General features: G+C 40.7%; 1 protein-coding gene across 1 annotated transcript in view; it reads left to right on the top strand.

Annotated features, from left to right (window-relative positions):
* KIF5B (kinesin family member 5B) overlaps nucleotides 1-16,386 on the top strand; it is a 37,271-nt gene extending 20,885 nt beyond the window's left edge. The window contains exons 13-26 of the mRNA XM_079996448.1: nucleotides 165-233; nucleotides 1,049-1,255; nucleotides 2,013-2,156; nucleotides 3,334-3,522; nucleotides 4,556-4,673; nucleotides 5,093-5,158; nucleotides 5,261-5,366; nucleotides 5,962-6,063; nucleotides 9,536-9,596; nucleotides 9,682-9,753; nucleotides 9,846-9,950; nucleotides 10,830-11,046; nucleotides 12,190-12,341; nucleotides 13,926-16,386. Coding sequence (XP_079852574.1) covers nucleotides 165-233; nucleotides 1,049-1,255; nucleotides 2,013-2,156; nucleotides 3,334-3,522; nucleotides 4,556-4,673; nucleotides 5,093-5,158; nucleotides 5,261-5,366; nucleotides 5,962-6,063; nucleotides 9,536-9,596; nucleotides 9,682-9,753; nucleotides 9,846-9,950; nucleotides 10,830-11,046; nucleotides 12,190-12,326 — 1,593 coding nt within the window. The 3' untranslated portion in view covers nucleotides 12,327-12,341; nucleotides 13,926-16,386. The remainder of the gene's footprint in view (nucleotides 1-164; nucleotides 234-1,048; nucleotides 1,256-2,012; nucleotides 2,157-3,333; nucleotides 3,523-4,555; nucleotides 4,674-5,092; nucleotides 5,159-5,260; nucleotides 5,367-5,961; nucleotides 6,064-9,535; nucleotides 9,597-9,681; nucleotides 9,754-9,845; nucleotides 9,951-10,829; nucleotides 11,047-12,189; nucleotides 12,342-13,925) is intronic.
* The last annotated feature ends 4,361 nt before the right edge of the window (nucleotides 16,387-20,747 follow it).

The following is a 20,747-nucleotide window of genomic DNA, read 5'->3' on the forward strand; positions in this document are numbered from 1 at the left end:
TGGCATGAGGTGATGCCCAAAGACCTCTCGTGCTGAATTATTCACAAAGTGTTTTGGATCTTGACTGTTCTCTCTAAATTTTGTGGCAGGATCAGCCCATAACAATCTGTGACACTTTTACTGAATTCTAGAGTGAGCACATTTTTCTTTCTTTAAAAATTCAGGATGAAGAAATTAATCAGCAGAGCCAATTGGTAGAAAAGCTAAAAACACAGATGTTGGATCAGGAAGAGGTGAGTTTTGATCTTTTAGTTAATTCTGCATATTGCAAGAATACAGAGCAAAAAAAGTGCAATGTATATAAGTGACACTAAATTAATAGTATATAGGTTAGCATTGCTCTTAGGAATAATACTGTTACTGAAGTACAAAAAAGTAACTGCTACACTTCAGAAAGTTATGCCATCCTGAGATCAGGCTACTGATTTCAAAAGGGCTTCTGTTATTCTGTATAGTGTCTTCAGGGACACCACTGGCAATCACAAAATATCAGAGTCTTCCAGGATTTAAAGGAGTAGTCAGTGTCCTTATTGAATTTTGGTGTACACTGCTTAGTTACAGCCTAAAGGAAATGTGGTTTTTGCTTACCATATTTATGTGCTGCCTGATCACTAAAGCTTTCTATATGGCCTGCTATAACAGTTAAGAACACTTATGCAAAAATAAAAAGCACTAAATAGTCACAGCTGTTAAAACTCCAGAAATATCCAAGGGGTCTATAAATCATTAAGAGACTGAGATGTCTGGGAAAATCTAAAGCTCATCACCTGATGCTGGAAAGACCACACAGGAAAGATGGCCGGGGTCTAATGGTGAAAATGCTGTTCTCTCTCAGCCGCCTGCTGCACCTCATTTGGTGCAAGGTATCTTTAAAAGGGCCTCAAAAGTTATAGGTAGGCATAGGTGGGACTCAACAACAACAAAGTTAAAAATATCAGAAGCAGCTAATTACATAAAGATTTCTAAATGAGCAAATTGTGATGGTTTTTACAGTCTAGGAAACAACTGCTTAAAAAAACACACAACTAAAATAACCTTTTGTGTGTAGCTTCTAGCATCTACCAGGCGGGACCAAGACAATATGCAAGCTGAACTAAATCGGCTTCAAGCTGAAAACGATGCCTCTAAGGAGGAGGTAAAAGAAGTTCTCCAAGCCCTTGAGGAGCTGGCTGTCAACTATGATCAAAAGTCTCAGGAAGTGGAAGACAAGGCAAAAGAATACGAGATGCTTAGTGAGGAGCTGAATCAGAAATCGGTAAGAAACCACCTTTTTTGTTGCCAGTCCAAATGGTTTTACAACTGAAACTCTTTTCTCATTGGGCTTTAAAAAACATAATTACATGCCATATGCTCAATGTTCAAGTTACAATAAAGGATATTCTGACTAAGCATCAGGAAGAACTTTCTGACCGTAAAAACTGCTACACAGTGGCTCCCATGACAGGTAGTGGACGTAGTGGACTCTCTTGCCTTTTTAAACAAAGGTTTGGGTGCCCATCTGCCATGGATGATCTAGTTGAGGTTCCTGCATTACAGGGGGTTGGACTATATGACCTTTTGGATTCCTTCCAACTGTACAATTGTATGATTCTATATTCATACACCATTATTTTCTGTAAACACCATAGTATCTGCATCTACCTAGGGCAGCATCAGGAGTAAGTTAGACTCCAACTTCTATCAGCCCCAGCCAGCATGGCCAGTGGTCAGGGATGTTGGAAGCTGTAGTCCAGCAACATTTAGATGACCACAGATTCCCATTTCTGTCCTAGAAGGTTATTGACACTACTACTACTTATAACACTACACTTTGGAAAGCATGTATTTGTAGAATAGGTCACTCCTTTTGGTTAAGGATATGCATTCTCCAACTTCAACTTCTGCTGATGTTCTTGAGATTGACAGATATCGGTTGACTCTGGTTATTTAAATTGTTTTCTGGGTAAGCATACACATATTCATATTATTACTGGCATATGTTCTTTATTTGATCCACACTTCTCTTATTCCAGGTAACTTTAGCTAGTATAGATACAGAGCTTCAGAAACTTAAAGAAATGACCAATCACCAGAAAAAACGAGCAACAGAAATGATGGCATCTCTTCTAAAAGACCTTGCAGAAATAGGAATTGCTGTGGGAAATAATGATGTGAAGGTAAGTTGAGCTATATTATATTCTCCTGAGGTTTTTTTTATAAAATGTTATGTAGGTAAATTAAGCATGTGCTTCCTTGTCCTTGTCTCTTCTGTACCATTTCAAGCATTTAAAACAAGCATGACAGTGTCCGTGAATGTTTGTTTTGTAGCTGGTGCTTACAATTACAGCATAAAGAATGGCTGTCATGGGCTCCTCTTCCGTAAAATTGTACTAACTTTGATTAATTTGCAAGCAGATATTTGAAGCAGGGTATTTGTGAAAGATTGGGTGGGTGGGTTGCTTGCTTAGTTGTGGCAGCAGCAGTTTCTTTGAACCAGACTCCTCACAGGAACAGATTCCTGGAGGCATAAAACTCAACTGCTGAAGGAGCTGCACTGGTTGCTGACTTGCTACTTGGTCTGGTTCAGGGTTCATGAACCCTTAAATAATTTGGCCCAAAGTACATTGAGGATCATTAAAAACCTGATTGGACATTTCTGGTGGTTCTCCACACCCCATAGAGACTAAGCATTTAGTGTGTTGCAGGCCCTGCCCTGTGGAGCTCACTGCCTATAGAGGTTTGGCAAGAACTGCTCCTGCCTTTTCTGTTTATACTGACCTTCACGATATGCAAAAATAGTGCACATTTGTTGTGACGGGGGTGTCATTTTGTCACAATCCTAGTTTAAAGCAGATCTTTATACAGGTAAGTCAGCTGGCATGCACATAGATCTATTTGCTGAATAATATATTGAACTGTGACGCAGGTGGCGCTGTGGGTTAAAGCCTCAGCGCCTAGGGCTTGCCGATCGAAAGGTCGGCGGTTCGAATCCCTGCGGCAGGGTGCGCTCCCGCTGCTCGGTCCCAGCGCCTGCCAACCTAGCAGTTCGAAAGTACCTCCGGGTGCAAGTAGATAAATAGGGACCGCTTACCAGCGGGAAGGTAAACGGCGTTTCCGTGTGTGGCTCTGGCTCTGGCCAGAGCAGCGATGTCACGCTGGCCATGTGACCCAGAAGTGTCTCCGGACAGCGCTGGCCCTCGGCCTCTTGAGTGAGATGGGCGCACAACCCCAGAGTCTGTCAAGACTGGCCCGTACGGGCAGGGGTACCTTTACCTTTTTATATTGAACTGTGAATGTGTCACATGATTTTCTAATATTAAAAATGTTTTGAACTAAAAACTTGTTCCTCCTCAGCAACCAGAAGGAACTGGCATGATAGATGAGGAATTCACAGTTGCAAGGCTCTACATCAGTAAAATGAAATCTGAAGTGAAAACTATGGTAAAACGGTGTAAGCAGTTAGAAAGTACACAGACAGAGAGCAATAAGAAAATGGAAGAAAATGAAAAAGAGCTAGCGGCCTGTCAGCTCCGTATCTCACAGGTAAATGAAATGGTTTGGCTCTGCCAGTTAATGTCATTTTTGCTTCTTGATTCCAATCTTAGCTATGTGCTTTATAAGTAAGTAAAAGTGCACTTCTTAAATTATAATCATCACAAGTGGAACCTACATCAAAATGTAGTGTTGTGAAGTGCTGTTGGTCAGAAATCCTGCTGCTCCGTTCCATTCCCCTTCCTCGTTTCCCTCCAGCAGTCAGTCCTCGTGGAGCTATTCTTGACGTTTTCCTAAACATTTTCTTGTACTTCTTCAAGCCCCCAAGCCTCCTGATACCTCCCTCTTGTGTGTGAGTTATCCCATTTTAGTTGGCGAAACAATGACTGTCACAGCCTGAACACTGGAAATAATAGGAATTGTTTTTTGCTTGACCAATAAGCATTAGAGTGAACTGGTTAATATAAGCAGTTCACTTTGCTTTCATATATTTTCCACATTGTGCATGACTAATTTGGGCTACAACATTTCAACAGCTTTTCAGGATGAGTTTTGAAATTTAGATCTAGTGACTGGATGCTTATAGGTGCTAGTTTCCCATCTTGGATGCAAAGGTTTGCTGATACAGTGGGTCTCATGCTTAGTATACAAGGGCAAGAGCTATATCAGATGCAAACTACTTCCAACACATGCAGTCAACTTCAAAACCACTGGTCAACTTCAAAAGGCAGCTACAAATCAAATGTGTCAGTAACTGGCTTTCATATTTTGGACAATGCATAGGATTTTGCTACCATGTCAGCCCACATCATGTAAAGAACATTTACTCTTGAAGCTTTTAATATTGAAGCAAGATAGTTGTACCTTAAATGTTAGTGGAGATAGAGAAATTGATCAAACTTCATTATTTTGGAGAATTAAATGTTTCTGCTTGTGATATGCAGTTCCATATATAGTACTTCAGTATATGCTTCTACAGATATATATCCTAGTCTTGCAATGTAACTGTGAAGTTCACAAGCTGTTTTAAGTTTATTTTCACATGTAGCTTCTATAATTTCAATTCTTGTTTTCACCCTGAAAGCATGAAGCCAAGATCAAGTCACTTACAGAGTACCTTCAGAATGTGGAACAGAAGAAAAGACAGCTTGAAGAGTCTGTGGATTCGCTTAATGATGAGCTAGTCGAACTTCGAGCACAAGGTATTAATTGCTTTACTATATGCTTAATGTTTAAGGAGCATGAACTGTGAACTGGTCTTCAGCAAGCTGTTTGTCTCACACTTCTGTAATAGGGGGAAGATACTAAGAAATATGCTGTGTATGTAAGGATTAAATGTACCTGTCAAGTGTTTTGATCACTTATGAAAAGGGTTCTGTAAAAACGTTACATTGCTAAGTTATGCTTGAGAGCTTCCTAGAGGCATCAACTTGGCCATAATTGGAATTGGGATACCTGACAAGATAGGTCACTAGTCTGGTCCTGTACAGTTGTTATTTTCTTACTTCTGTAAGGTGCATAATATTTTAGGTGTGGCATGCTATGATCTTGCAGCAGTCTGAGGTTGTGAATCCAGTAAATTTGTCTGTGTCCTCTAACTAAATGCTCTTTTCTTCACTAGAAAAAGTTCATGAAATGGAGAAGGAGCATCTAAACAAGGTTCAAACAGCAAATGAAGTCAAGGCAAGTAAACTTCTTATCTGTTTTAATCAATAATTCAAAATTAGTTTCTTCAAAAATGCAATCACTTATGATGATGTAACATCAGAATATTTGGTTCTTTAGCAAGCTGTTGAACAGCAGATTCAAAGTCACCGTGAGACTCATCAGAAGCAGATTAGCAGTCTCAGAGATGAGGTTGAGGCGAAGGAGAAACTCATTACTGAACTGCAAGAGTAAGTTTTGCAACTACTGCATGTGTCTTTGTGGGAGGGCAGAGAACAGCTTTCTCAAAAAAAACTTCTAACGGTGCAGTCCTTACTATGTGTATTCAGAAGTAAATTGAATTCAGATGGACTTTCTCTCAGATAAATGGGGTTAGGATTGCATCCTAAGTCTTATAAATGTGTTATTCACTTTCATTTATTTACATAAAAATCCAGCCTGTGTTCAGGCATGCAGTGTACCTTAGCAAGAATAGAAATATCCTCATTTTATGTAACTGTAAGCCTTGGTTCATGGCTCATTTTGCACCTTTTTTTCCTAATGAGATGGGAGCTTAATGTTAGTGCCAAAAATGTAAAATTCATTCCAGTATTGACATAGTGTTTTTAGAAAGGCTTTATTTTGAGGGTTTCTAAATTTGGCTTTCAGTTCTAGAATTGTTTGTCAATTCTAATGGTTCACTTTGGGTTCCAACAGAATTTTTAATCTGATCCTATCCCAGTCTAATGTGCATGTTTTGGCAACTAATAATATGTCACAAGATTGAAGTGCTGGTTTTGTGGAAATCTCTCACATCATAATTACATGTTTTTTATTCTGTGTTAGTCAAAATCAGAAGATGATGCTTGAGCAGGAACGACTCAGAATTGAACATGATAAACTGAAAGCTACCGATCAAGATAAAAGCAGGAAACTGCATGAACTAACGTAAGTAAGAACAATAATGTGGACAATCTGGTTGGTCAAATCAAACTTTGATGTGTGAACACAGTGTATTCATTCTGGCATACTGTTTTGAGCAGAAAGGTTCCATAATTTTTGCCTATGTAAGTTACCTATGAATGAATATTAGCAACTTTTAGAAAGGTATTTAAAAAAATAAAAGCTAATTAGGAAGTCTGATGCGACCCTGTATTGCTGTAGGAGTTCCCAACAACTGTAATAGCATCTGTTCTCAAAAATCAAGAGCTGTTAGATGCAGATTTGGATCTTAGATCAATATTTACTGAAATGAAATTGGAAGGATAGGATAGTCTACAGTTTTAAATACGGACATGCTTGGATGTTTGAAGCATAGATAGAGGCTATATAAGTTGTATGATGTAAGTATTAATTTAGTTGTTCAAAATGCGTGTACAGGTTTTGTTTTAAAATGCATTCTAGCAAACCAGAATAATGCATTATCTGTCTTTCAAAATCCCATTAGCCTTAGTATATAGACAGTTTATAGTATGCATTTGCAACATTCTAGATTTAGAAGTTCCTTTTCATAGTTTCCCCCTGTCCTGTGTAAAGATAGATGTAATGTTGTTCTTGATGAGCTCAGCATTTTAATAAATTATATATAAAGAGTTGGAGGAAGGAAGTGAAAGAGGCACATCTAATATTTACTCTCCACTTCCATGTTTATAAAGTGACCAAGAAGGTTAATTCCATTTCAGCTACTTTCACATGCTTTGCTCAGCATTTGAAGTTCCACACATAGTTCTTTATCATTTTCCCACAAACTAAAATAAAAGTTCATTTCCCCAATAAGCCGTCTTCTTCCTGAGCCAACAGGTTTGTTGTTGTTGTTTAGTCGTTTAGTCGTGTCCGACTCTTCGTGACCCCATGGACCAGAGCACGCCAGGCACTTCTGTCTTCCACTGCCTCCCGCAGTTTGGTCAGACTCATGTTTGTAGCTTCGAAGACACTATCCAACCATCTTGTCCTCTGTCGTCCCCTTCTCCTTGTGCCCTCCATCTTTCCCAACATCAGGGTCTTTTCCAGGGAGTCTTCTCTTCTCATGAGGTGGCCAAAGTATTGGAGCCTCAGCTTCACGATCTGTCCTTCCAGTGAGCACTCAGGGCTGATTTCCTTACGAATGGATCAGTTTGTTCTTCTTGCAGTCCATGGGACTCTCAAGAGTCTCCTCCAGCACCATAATTCAAAAGCATCAATTCTTCGGCGATCTGCCTTCTTTATGGTCCAGCTCTCACTTCCATACATCACTACTGGGAAAACCATAGCTTTTACTATACGGACCTTTGTTGGCAAGGTGATGTCTCTACTTTTTAAGATGCTGTCTAGGTTTGTCATTGCTTTCCTCCCAAGAAGTAGGCGTCTCTTAATTTCGTGGCTGCTGTCACCATCTGCAGTGATCATGGAGCCCAAGAAAGTAAAATCTCTCACTGCCTCCATTTCTTCTCCTTCTATTTGCCAGGAGGTGATGGGCCCAGTGGCCATGATCTTCGTTTTTTTGATGTTGAGCTTCAGACCATATTTTGCGCTCTCCTCTTTCACCCTCAATAAAAGGTTCTTTAATTCCTCCTCACTTTCTGCCATCAATGTTGTGTCATCTGCATATCTGAGGTTGTTGATATTTCTTCCGGCAATCTTAATTCCGGCTTGGGATTCATCCAGCCCAGCCTTTCGCATGATGAATTCTGCATATAAGTTAAATAAGCAGGGAGACAATATACAGCCTTGTCGTACTCCTTTCCCAATTTTGAACCAATCACTTGTTCCATATCCAGTTCTAACTGTAGCTTCTTGTCCCACATAGAGATTTCTCAGGAGACAGATGAGGTGATCAGGCACTCCCATTTCTTTAAGAGCTTGCCATAGTTTGCTGTGGTCGACACAGTCAAAGGCTTTTGCATAGTCAATGAAGCAGAAGTAGATTTCTTTCTGGAACTCTCTAGCTTTCTCCATAATCCAGCGCATGTTTGCAATTTGGTCTCTGGTTCCTCTGCCTCTTCTAAATCCAGCTTGCACTTCTGGGAGTTCTCGGTCCACATACTGCTTGAGCCTTCCTCGGTCCACATACTGCTTGAGCCTTCCACATACTGCTTGAGCCTTCCAAGCATAACCTTGCTAGCACGTGAAATGAGTGAAATTGTGCGGTAGTTGGAGCATTCTTTGGCACTGCCCTTCTTTGGGATTGGGATGTAGACTGATCTTCTCCAATCCTCTGGCCACTGCTGAGTTTTCCAAACTTGCTGGCATATTGAGTGTAGCACCTTAACAGCATCATCTTTTAAAATTTTAAATAGTTCAGCTGGAATACCATCACTTCCACTGGCCTTGTTATTTGCAGTGCTTTCTAAGGCCCATTTGACTTCACTCTCCAGGATGTCTGGCTCAAGGTCAGCAACCCCACTACCTGGGGTGTACGAGACATCCATATCTTTCTGGTATAATTCCTCTGTGTATTCTTGCCACCTCTTCTTGATGTCTTCTGCTTCTGTTAGGTCCTTACCACTTTTGTCCTTTATTATGGTAATCTTTGAACGAAATGTTCCTTTCATATCTCCAATTTTCTTGAACAGATCTCTGGTTCTTCCCATTCTGTTGTTTTCCTCTATTTCTTTGCATTGCTCATTTAAGAAGGCCTTCTTATCTCTCCAACAGGTTATTTTAACCAACAGGTTAGTTGGTTAAAAATGTACTCTTTGCTTGAAGAACAATTGGTCAGACAGTTTTGAATCACATTACAAATAATTTTCATCTTACACATATATCTTACTTACACAATCACAACTTTGCACAGTTTGGGGGAGAAATAAATAAATAATTGGAGAGCTTAGGAAATGCACTCTCCATTTATTTATTTACACACACACACACACACACTTGCGCAAAGCTGTGATTGTGGGTTTATCTGGCTCTTGGAAGGTGGCACAAGGGCTTTGGCAGTGTCCTAGATCCCTCTTTGCAAAGATGGGCAAGCACTTCCTAGGCTTTGAGAAGGAGGCGATGTCTCTGGCAAGGCTCTCATGCCTCTTTCCTGAAGCCAATCAAACAGTCCTCCATCGGGGAGGGCTGATTCCAGGGGTTCTGGGCTTTACATGGTTTTGCATACACTCATGGACCCCCGGAACTGAACCCTCACGTAAGATGCAAGTTGCCTCTTTCATTGTGCATTGTCAACACCACATGTTAAAATACAATGGGTATACTCTGTTCCTCTTTTGATTGTGGCCTCCAAATTAATGAAACTTACTTCAACCCAGCACTTCTGGGCTTCAGAATGTGGGCAGGGATGATTTGTCCAATGGAAGTTTTATTTTATAGTTCTGTTTTTAAAAGTGGAAGCAGCTGTCTATGTGATGTTTCATCCTTTTTAGATGTTTTGAATTATTCTACTTTGGGTTAGATACGGGAAGAATAGTAGGTAATACATTTTTGTTCACTTTAGGGTTATGCAAGATAGGCGAGAACAAGCAAGACAAGACTTGAAAGGCTTAGAAGAGACTGTGGTAAGCTAAATATTCAGAAAGTATCTTTCAGATTCTTGAATTTATCACCTAAAAATGCTACAGTTTGCCATCTTTATGTTCCTAGGCAAAAGAACTTCAGACCCTGCACAATCTTAGGAAACTCTTCGTTCAAGATCTGGCTACCAGAGTTAAGAAGGTAATGCCCAGTTCTTCATTTTAGAAACTATTGATTTTTTTTTACTAATTCCATGGGGATCGAAACTCAGATTGCCTATCTTATCTCCATAGAGTGCAGAGATTGACTCAGATGACACAGGGGGCAGTGCTGCCCAGAAACAGAAGATTTCTTTTCTTGAGAATAATCTTGAACAGCTCACAAAAGTCCACAAACAGGTAATCTGAAATATATTCTTATAATCTGATCTATTTCCATGGCTTTATAAAAGCTTATCCATGCTGTACATACTGAAGTTCTTTGGCTCACACATTTTATCTCTTAAAGTTGCCACAAGTTGCCCTATTCAAGTAAACGTGCTACTGAGTAAAAATCAAGAACTCTTTGGCCAAATTTAACCATTGCCATGCTTTCTTTCATATGACTTGCCAACATCCTACTAAATCTAGTCATGCAGTAGAAGAGAAAAGAAGGCTAAAAAAGGTAAAGGTAAAGGACCCCTGACAGTTAAGTCCAGTTGCGAATGACTCGGGTTGCAGCGCTCATGTCACTTTACTGGCTGAGGGAGCCGACGTTTGTTCACAGACAGTTTTTCCGGGTCATGTGGGCAGCATGACTAAGCTGCTTCTGGCGAAACCAGAGCAGTGTACTGAAATGCCTTTTACCTTCCCACCGGAGCAGTACCTATTTATCTACTTGCACCTTGACATGCTTTCGAACTGCTAGGTTGGCAGGACTGAGCAATGGGAGCTCACCCTGTTGCGGGGATTCAAACCGCCAACCTTCCGATCGGCAAGCCCTAGGCTCAGTGGTTTAGACCACGGCGCCACTTGCGTCCCTAGAGAATCCCAAAGAAACATTGCAGCAATTAGTTGCACCCATGTCTCTCAAGGAGGCTATTACTATGGAAAATTTAAGTAGGGGTTAGCTCTGAGGGAAGATTTTATTTTTATTCTGGATGCTTTAACTTTACCTTGAATTCTTTGTTAGTTAAAGTGCTGTTCAAAGTAACTATGGAGTGAAAGGATTTGCAAAGGCTTTAATTCCCATAGTCCAGATTTAACATAGCTCTATATGAAACATATTTCTACCCACAGCTGGTACGTGATAATGCAGATCTTCGCTGTGAGCTTCCAAAACTGGAGAAACGACTTAGAGCTACAGCTGAGCGAGTTAAAGCTTTGGAGTCAGCACTAAAGGAAGCCAAAGAGAATGCATCTCGTGATCGCAAGCGTTACCAACAGGAAGTAGATCGTATTAAGGAAGCTGTGAGGTCAAAGAACATGATCAGAAAGGCACATTCTGCGCAGATTGGTTAGTAGATAAAATGGGAACATTAACAGTGCTGGTATGACATGAATTCAATTATTGATCCCTTGTTCTTGGGTCACTTAGTTCTACACCTGGATCTTAGAATGGTGGTAGATCACTTGCATATCCATAAATTCTATTGATTTGTCCATTGACCAGATTATCTGAAGTTGTTACTTGTATAGTCTGGAAATTAGGACATTAGTTGCTTGAAGTAGTACAATTTAGGATTTAGATACTTCTGGAGTGCAAGCACATGTTACAACAAAACTTTCACAAGCTTAATATGTGAGGGTTATTGATCCTGTTAGTATTGCATACTATAATAAGTTTTGTTATAGTTATGTATATGCATATTCCACCTTTCAGAATAGAAATATTTCTACAGGTAAAATCAAAATACTTTAATCAAATCACCATGGAGCGGTATCAAAAAATAACAAATCAGGATGCTTACTACAGGACATAAAATTTGTAACTTGTATTCTTGCACAGTTATGGAATGGGTATGATAGTTTCAGAATTTCATCATGGTTGGGTGTTGGTTATAGGAGCAAGAAATATTTATAGATCTAGGGTGGAATTCAACATTATTATAAGCGTTCTATCCATGCAGACATGCAGCTTGCCAGCCAGGTTAATTCGCCCCTCCTCCCCCAGTGCACTGTTTTGAAGGTTCTTCTGACCCCTCTGAGCCAATTGCAGGGGCACACAATGGGAGGAGAGGGGTGGGAAAGTCCCATTGAGCAAGCAGGTATGCTTGCACAGGGCTTCTGCTGAAAAGGGCCCCGAGAACCCATTTTTTAGAAAACTTGCTTAGAAGGCAGCATAGTAAATATTAGTAACAATAAAAGTTGCAAAATCTTTGGCTCCTTAAAAGTGTTAACGCATTCATTTGCAAAAACTTACACTGATTTGAGTCTGCTTGGTCATATGTATGAAATAACCATGATGCACAAAAGTTTGTACCATAATAACTTTTTTTGGTCATTAAGTTACTACAAGACTAAGTTTGCGGCAAAAACAACAAACATGCATATTCCTTTGGAAATAAAATAACAATGAAGTATCAATAAACCAGCACAGCTGAATTGTTTAAAAACTTGACTTGGCTTTACCTTTAACATTTGCATTTGTTTCATGCAGCTAAACCTATTCGCCCTGGTCAGCATCCAGCAGCTTCTCCGACTCATCCAAGTGCAATTCGTGGGGGAGGTGCTTTTACTCAAAACAGCCAGCCAGTGGCCCTACGTGGAGGCGGAGCACGGCAGGAGAAGGCATGAATTTACATTAACAAGGTTGGCAGTTAATTTGTCTATTCCATTTAATATCCTGTCTTCAGTTTAAAATGTTTGGTAGTTTCAAGGAAAATAGGGAATATGATTGTTTAAATACAGTATTGGATAATAGTCCAGATCCATATGAGTATTTGTGATTGGGGGCAACTTCAGTTGAACAAGTACGCTGTGTGAAACTACCTTATTTTTCGCTCCATAAGACGCACTTTTTCCTCCTAAAAAGTAAGGGGAAATGTCTGTGTGTTTTATGGAGCCAGTTCGTGGTCCCTGGAGCTGAATTGCCCAGGGGCGAAAAGCAGATTGTGCTTCTTCTTCTTTTTTTTAGAAAGAGGGAAGGGGGTGTTGAAACGAAGCTGCTGAGCATCTGATCAGCAATTGATTGGGAGGGAGATAAGGCTGCAGGTAGAGGAGGCAGCCGGGGGGGGGGCGCAGGGAGGTAAAGACAGTGAACTTGCAAGGAGAGGAGACAGGAGTACTAAAACAAGCAATGAGAAGAGAAATTAGAAGAAAAGGAGGATCAAAAAACTGCTCAAGCTAAGGAAAAGACACTAAGGCAAACATGAGGGAAGGGGGTGTTGAAACGAAGCCACTGAGCAGCTGATCGGCAAGCAATCAGGAGGGAGATAAGGGACGCTAGCTATAAAGGAGGCTGCCTGGGAGTGGGGAGGTAAAAGCGCACCCCAAATTCACCATCAGAGCACATAGCATGTCCATGGCTATAGACTGCACCAAAAAAATCTCGCATCCACTGTTTTGTGGAGCCGCAATGGCGCAAAAATGTGGTTACAAAGCATAGATCCACATGGATCCTCTAGATTTTTGCATTGGGTCACCCCAAACTCACTGTCAAATCACATATCATGTATGTGGCCACAGCATGAACCACAAAAATCATGCATCCACTGTTTCATTCAGAATATATTTTTTTCTCGTTTTCCTCCTCTTAAAAATTAGGTGTGTCTTATGGTCAGATGCGTCTTATGGAGCGTAAAATACAGTAATTAGTTCAGAACCAAATAGGTTCCAGAATAGCTTATCATGTTCCACACATTGTCTCTCCCCCCCGCCCCCGAGTTTGCCATACCGCAACTAAACAGCGTTTGCAGTTGCCTGTCTGACTGGGATGGCTTTCAGTAAGTTATAAGGAATGTTAAGGATAAGAGAGGAATACTTTAATTCAGTATTACTGGGGTAAATCCAAATTAAAGTACATAAACTGAGGAACAAGCTAAAGAAAGACCAGAATTCATGGGTTTTAAGGAAGACAGAGTTGAGATTGGAAGATTAATTGCAAAGAAACCAGGGGAGTAAGACGTATAGTGATAAATATAAGGAGTTAGTTTAAAATGATTGCTAAACAAGTTAGCATTTAGAAAAACATTGATACCTTAATTCTGTATTAGATCTGGTACAGCATCTTCTACTGAAATTGTGGCACAAACTTAAATGGTGAATAGTTTTCAGTGAGTAAATGTAGATGAAAATAATTGTGTAAATCTCACAATTTTTAGAGTAAAATAAAATTATGAACATTTTGTTCACTTATTTTTCTATGTATGCATAAGTTTCTTTGGCTTTTTCTAGATGCTGAAAGCTACACAGCATGAAGAGGATTGGATATTGCGCAATGAGAGTCATTCCGTGACAGTGACGTCTATCTGTCTCTCCCTGGGGATTGTAGGATTATTTTTTTGAAAATTGTATAAACTTATACTGGTCTGTACAGCTCTCCTCATTCTACAAATTTGGCTAATTGACTCCAAACAAAACTAGGAAAAACTTTCTTCTTGGGAAATTGACGTGTAACTTAAAACGTAGCTCTTTTCATTACCTGATCTGTCTTTCACGTCTTAAATTTAGTCTGCACTGTGCCAAGTTGAATGTATGTTAAGCAACATCTTAGTTAAAATTTCCTAGCTTAATTTATGTATATTTAATGGTCTTAGGGATTGTGGAACAATGTTGAAGTAAAGTTTTAATTTTACCACTTTTAATAACACTACTTGACCCACTCTTGAATTAGAGCAGCACTGTACATTAAGTTTGCCTGGATGGCTGTATAGAGCATAAGACTAAAATTATGTGTACAGTTTGCAATTACTGAGGTGTGCTTATGACGACTGCCCTTAGGCACTGAAGTCTCTCAAAAAAAGTGGATTGAAAATTTTCCTTTTTTGACGAGGCTGCTTAACTGTTTGATTAAATCTGTTATCAGGTTAATGAGTTAATACTGTATAACAAGTAGTAAATGTAAGTTTACATGGAAAGACTTTGGCAATGACTTTTCATCTGTCCTGTTCCTGATTATACCCAGAATAGTGTGATGAGGTGAAAACATTCTGCTTCATCTTGATAAGCCTGTTAATTGGTCACCAGAACTGGATGAATTTGGTTAACTTTTCCAGTGAGAAATCAGGGCACTGTAGAACTCCTTGTATTATCAGTGCATCATATTTCATTCAAACCACAAATTTGACTTTAAGAGAATGAATTGATTGAATAAGTGGAACCAAGTGAATAAAGGGGGAAAAGAAAGTGCATAAAATGGCCAGAAATGTAGGATGGAAATGGAAATTGTGCTACACTGAAACTGTACTGTAACTTATTTGTAAATCTAAGTTCTGTAAATGTGTTTTTCTCTAGCAATCCTGTTGGACATCATTGTCATCATCATTACTTTTGCAAAGTTTTGAGACCAAGTTTTGCCCAGCAAAAAGCACTTGAAACGACATGCCACAAAATTCAAAAGAACACCTTTGACAGGGGTTACTGTTTGATATTGTCCAAAGGCTTTGAAATGTTTTCTCATTACAGTCACTTGACTGGTAGGAAGTGAAAGAAAATGCTTTCCAATAGTTCAGAGATATTGAATAACTGCTTTTCCAGAGTAAGTTGATGCCAGTTTTATATTATACTGAAGTACATTCACAGGCACTTGCCGGGGGGTGGGGTAGGTTTTCTGTAGAACTTTATGACTATCTTTTGTACAAATTGAAATATTTGTATTAAGACGGAGCCTAGTAATAGAAAAAATTGACTGACACCCCCCCCCCAAATACCTTAAGTTCTGATTAGTGTCTTTTTTAATACATTTATTTTAGAGACTGGGGTTTTCTTTTCTTTTCTTTTTTTAATCAGCCAGACCCTTGTTAGTTTGGAATTGTCATAAGATTAACCTCTTTCTTTTGTGCTTGAATTAAACACTCCAAATTGAAAAGATGAAATAAGAGGGGACTTGTATAAAGGGAAAATGGTGGAGAAGGAATCTCTGTTAAGTGCTTGAAGTTGTGTTTTCAGTTGCATTGGCCTATGTCAGTTTCTCAACTATAGCCGTACAATTTCAGTCTGGATTCGGTTCACACAGTTCAGTCTGGTTTCCTGGCAGTTACTCAAATGAAGCAGGATATTTTCTCATGGCTGTTTACGTTAGTTTCATTCCTGTAAGTAATGTATCACGGGTTTTGGTGCTGACATGGCTGTGTAATTAAACAGTTAAATAAACTGTAACTAGCATGTAGCTCAACATGTACATCCTTTTTATACCTAAGCTTTTTTATTTTAACCTTTTATGAAGTTTATCAAGAACTGCAACTTAAACTTTCAAAAGGACTCCTATGTTCTTTGGCTCTCCTATGGTAGGTTGCATGGACAGGACAATTTTTTGGTTTTTGTAAATTTAGAATCTTCAATCTGCAATAGAATTTTAAATGCGTTACTGTTCCAATTTACAGTTCTTGAATTTTTATTCCTCTAGGCTATTTTTTAAAAAATGGCTTAGGACAGGAATTGAATGACATGAAAGAAGACTATTTATTCATGGAGATAAACTAAATTATTTGCATAACATTACTGATTAACTACTTTAAATTAGACCTGAAATGACAAGAGTCTGCCTGTGGCAAGGATCTGCCACTGAATAAACAGTTATGTCTTCTCAATGCATGAGAATGCATTTAAGAATAACTGGTTTGGAGAAGATGCCATATAGTTTTAACTACCTGCATGCTGTAAATGTTTTTGTGTTTAAATAAAGAAAATCTTTGAATTTTAGTGAACTTCATTGAGACCTATATAACCTTTTAAGGCCGTAGCCATTGGGTGACATTGTTTTTTCTACCTATGTATCTCCATATATTGTACTGAGGTGCTATATTGAGCCTGAGCATTTTGGAAGGGGGCTTCATCAGTCAGCTCACAATTTTCCCATTAAAGGCCAGTTTATACACTGGGTTTTTCCCCATAGGAAGAAGGACTCAACCTAAGATTTCACCCTTGCAAGCTGCCTGGATGGTAATGTATTGCATGGGTACTTCATATTGATACATGTATTCTGTTGTGTACGCAGGGATGTCATCCTGAAACTCAGTCCTTGTCCCTTCCATGTGCATGCTCAGATCATGCGTGAACCAGCTGGGGAAGTGAAGTCCTACATTCTTAATCTCATCTTGCCAGTGTAACAATTTTATTTAAATATCCTTTATTTTTATAATTAAAAAGTCAGCCTCAGGCCTGATTAAGACCTTACACAAGTCGGCCTAGATAGCTTTGTCAGAATAGCTTGAAGGGGAGTAATGTAGATTGCTGTAGGTAGAAGCAGCGTGCTTTTGGCTGGCTCTGGTGTCCTAATTTTTTTACTTTGGAAAGCTGACTTCCACACCAAGAAAAAACGCATGCTTTGTTTGCTAGTCAACCTGTACATTTTAGTGTGTACCCCTCTTCCAGCTGTATCCAAATATGTTTAAACCTCATTTCCAGATAACGTGATGGAACTGATGGCTTACATCTTAACCAACTGGCTGGGTGAACAGAAATGAATTCATCTAAAAATATTTGCCACTAGGGGGTGCAACAATCACTTCTATTAAGAACCTGGAAATCTTTGAGCTATTGACTGAAAAGCAGGAAGGCTCTGAGGAATGGCAGCATAAATGTTGCTTTCTACTTCAGTTTGAAGAGAAACCAGCCTGAAGACATGCATCTTATAATGTGCAAATGCTCAGAGATTAGATGCTTCAGGAATCTTTTGGTGTCTTACACTCAGAGCTGGCCATTTGCACGTCACAAGGACATGTCTGCAATTGTTCTTTGCTCCTTGCAAAGTAAGGTAGGAGGTGATTTTTTTGCAGTAATGAATGGGATGTTTTTCAGATTTGGAGTAGGAGCAGCCAGGTGATAATTTTTGCTGTGGCCGTTGGACTCTGATTTCATTGCCAAGTAGGAATAAGTACCATATTTTTCCGTATATAAGACAAGGTTTTTTACTTTAAAAATTAGTAAAAAATTGGGGGTCTTCTTGTATACGGAACATGGGCATATTTAAGCATATGTCCGGGAGTTTGGCTTAGGCGGGCTGAGGCGATCCCTCCTGCTGCAATCCCCCCCTTTCTCCCCCCCCCCCCCCCGCTTCTGGGCTGTATGCTGGCGACTGGCTCTCCTGAAGCCCCCACTGGCTTGATCCCCGGATCGAGAGCAGCTGTTGCCGCTGAGAGATGCCTCAGCTTACTTCGCCTTGCCCTTCTTTTTTTCCTCTTCCCCCTCAAACTCCCACCCTGCCCCCAGCCCGCTCACCACCTTCCTCAGCTCAGTTTGCTTGACAGCATGGCTGGACGCAGAGCAGCCGCTGCCTTCCCCCTTGGAATCCTGTTTGGGAGCCTGATTCCCCACAACAGGAGCTGCCACCGAGGGGGGGGGGCGTATGGTGCCCCAGTCACTGTCTTTGCTTCTGTTCCACCGTGCACTGCAATCACCTCATGCTGGAAACTGAGGGCGATCGCCACAAAAAAGATCAACAGCTTGCCGCCGCCAGTCATCCAGATTTTCACTTCTATTTTAGGGTTTCGTTTTCTTAATTTTGGGTTCAAAAAAATAGGGGTCGTCTTATACATGGGGGCATCTTGTTCATGGAAAAATACGGGAAATTTTGTTTCACTGTGATTAAAAAGTGTAGTTTTGTTAACAGTTTGGATTTCCAAAGCAATTTGGACTTTTAAAAAATGCAGATAATGGGTCCACAAAAGCTGAAGTATTTCCCCTCCAAGGTTGCCAAAAGAAGAAAATGCTGGGGAGAGGGAGAATTGTTTTGCAACCGACAAGTCTAGCTTCTAATGGGAGGGAATTATATCACCAGGGCTATTCAATCACAGCACCCCAGCTCTGCTTCCTCTTGTACTTTGCATGCTGATTGCAGCATCTGGGCTTGATGAGGCAGATGACCCTCACCTGTTCCAAGCCTCCTCCAGCTGAGGAACCACACACCACCTCCCAGAGCTAGCGAGCTCCACTTAGTCAGCTAGAGAGATGGGCTCTGGGCCCTTGCCTGCCTCAGCCTCCTGGAGCATCCCTTCTGCTACTCCCTACGCCTCAGATCTTGCTGTGTTTGTAGATAAAGGGGCCCCTCTGACTCTGCTGATGGGGTCTGCTGCTCTGGTTCCTGGGCATTTACCCCCATCCTCTATCACCCTGTGAGTACTTCCTTCCCCATCCCCTGCTTTGCGCAGTCTGTCCCAGTCCTGTTTACACCCCCCGCTAGGATCTTCCTCCCTGTCGACCTGCCAGTTCATGAGTGACTTACTGTATTTTTCCGTGTATAAGACAATGCTTTTTGCTATAAAAAATAGGCAAAAATTGGGTGTCATCTTATATACAGATAGTGACTCGGGGGGGGGGACATGTGATAAATTGCAGCAGCAAGCAGGAGATTGGCAGCGGTGACTGAGCAGGTGATTGGTGGCTGTGGCAAGGCCTGCTGGTGATTGTGGCTGCGGCAATTGGGCAGGCGATTGGCAGCTGTGGCAAGTTGGTGGCGGTGAGTGGGCAGACTGTAGGCTGCAGCGGGGTGTGCGATCGGCAGTGGCCGTGGCAGGCGATTGGCAGTAGCGGGCAAGTGGGTGAGTGATTGCCAGAAGTGACCTCCCCCTCAAAAAGCTAAACAACTTAATTTCTTAATTTTGGGTTTAAAAATATAGGGAGCGTCTTATACATGGGGGTGTCTTATACACAGAAAAATGCGGTAGGTAAAATCAATAACAAAAGGCTAGTCCCTACCCAGAGTTTTATAGTCTAGATCATACCATACAAAAGGTAATTGGGATGAGAAGGGAAAATAAAAACGAGCGATCTCAGGCAGCCATTCTTGAAGTTATGTACAGTGGTACCTCGGGTTAAGTACTTAATTCATTCCCGAGGTCTGTTCTTAACCTGAAACACTTCTTAACCTGAAGCACCACTTTAGCTAATGGGGCCTCCCGCTGCTGCCACGCTGCTGGAGCACAATTTCTGTTCTCATCCTGAAGCAAAGTTCTTAACCTGAAGCACTATTTCTGGGTTAGCGGAGTCTGTAACCTGAAGCGTATCATGTTAGCCAAAGTGCCTCAAGAGGCATCTGGCATGTTTTATTGATTATAATAACTTATCTGGAAGCAGGTCTTTGTAACCATAGAAACAGAATTTTCTTTAATGCTGGCAGCATCTTTGGGGAAAGTAGTCAAAGAAGGAGCAAGCTGATTATTTAAGAACTAAAAAGCATTTCTTTCGTGGCCACCTCTCTTCTAATTGGAGACGGTAAATAATGGATGGGAACAAAACACTGAGCCTTGCAAACTGCTAAACTTTCTCCAAAAGACCTTGAAAGTCCCTCAGTTGTGCTAGATCTTTAGAATACTATCTCTAGGCTGTAGTGAAGGTGAGCAGAGGTGTCCAGTTCCCTTCCCTTTTGGGATACGGCTGCAGTACCCGTAATAATAGCATGGTAGATAAGAAAAAAAAATCAGCTGAGGCTTTTCCTGGCATGCTAATGCTATGACAGGGGAAAGTTTGAGATGCTCAATTCTCTCCAACCGCTTAAGATTTTTTATTACAAACATTCTATAGATTTTATTAGATCAATAAGTTTGAGGTGCGCTTGCTGTGCTGGCCAAATGTGGCTGAGGGGGAAATTAGTTGCTGAAGCAGTTTAAATTCTAATCATGTCAAGTCTGCTGTAGTTGAATCTGCTGTCCTTTGGAAGGAACCCTACAACCTCTACTCTCTCAGAAGCCACTGCAGTATCGGGGTGGAATTGCAGGCCCAAACACCTTGCTTTAAGACACCTTGCTGGTGTGAAATGTGGCTGTATCTAATGAACACAATGCATTCCTTCCACGCCTGCTGTGGTGTGTAACTTAATACTCTGGGTTGTATCTAATGCAATCATCCTGTTAGTGCAATGACTTGGGCGTGTAGAATGGGGTGTCTTCTTCCTGTCCATCTCCATGTGACTTCCCATATGCTCTGGAGGAATGAAGGAATCCTTGAGCAGATTTGGGGAGGAGGCAGACACTTGGGGAAAGGAAAGCAAGTCCCATTGTGCAAGCAGAATATGTTGCTCTAATGGGACGACTCTGTTGGATATCGCGCTCTGATTCTGCC

Source organism: Podarcis cretensis (genome assembly GCF_951804945.1).
Source record: "Podarcis cretensis genome assembly, chromosome: 12".
In the NCBI taxonomy this organism is placed as follows: domain Eukaryota; kingdom Metazoa; phylum Chordata; class Lepidosauria; order Squamata; family Lacertidae; genus Podarcis; species Podarcis cretensis.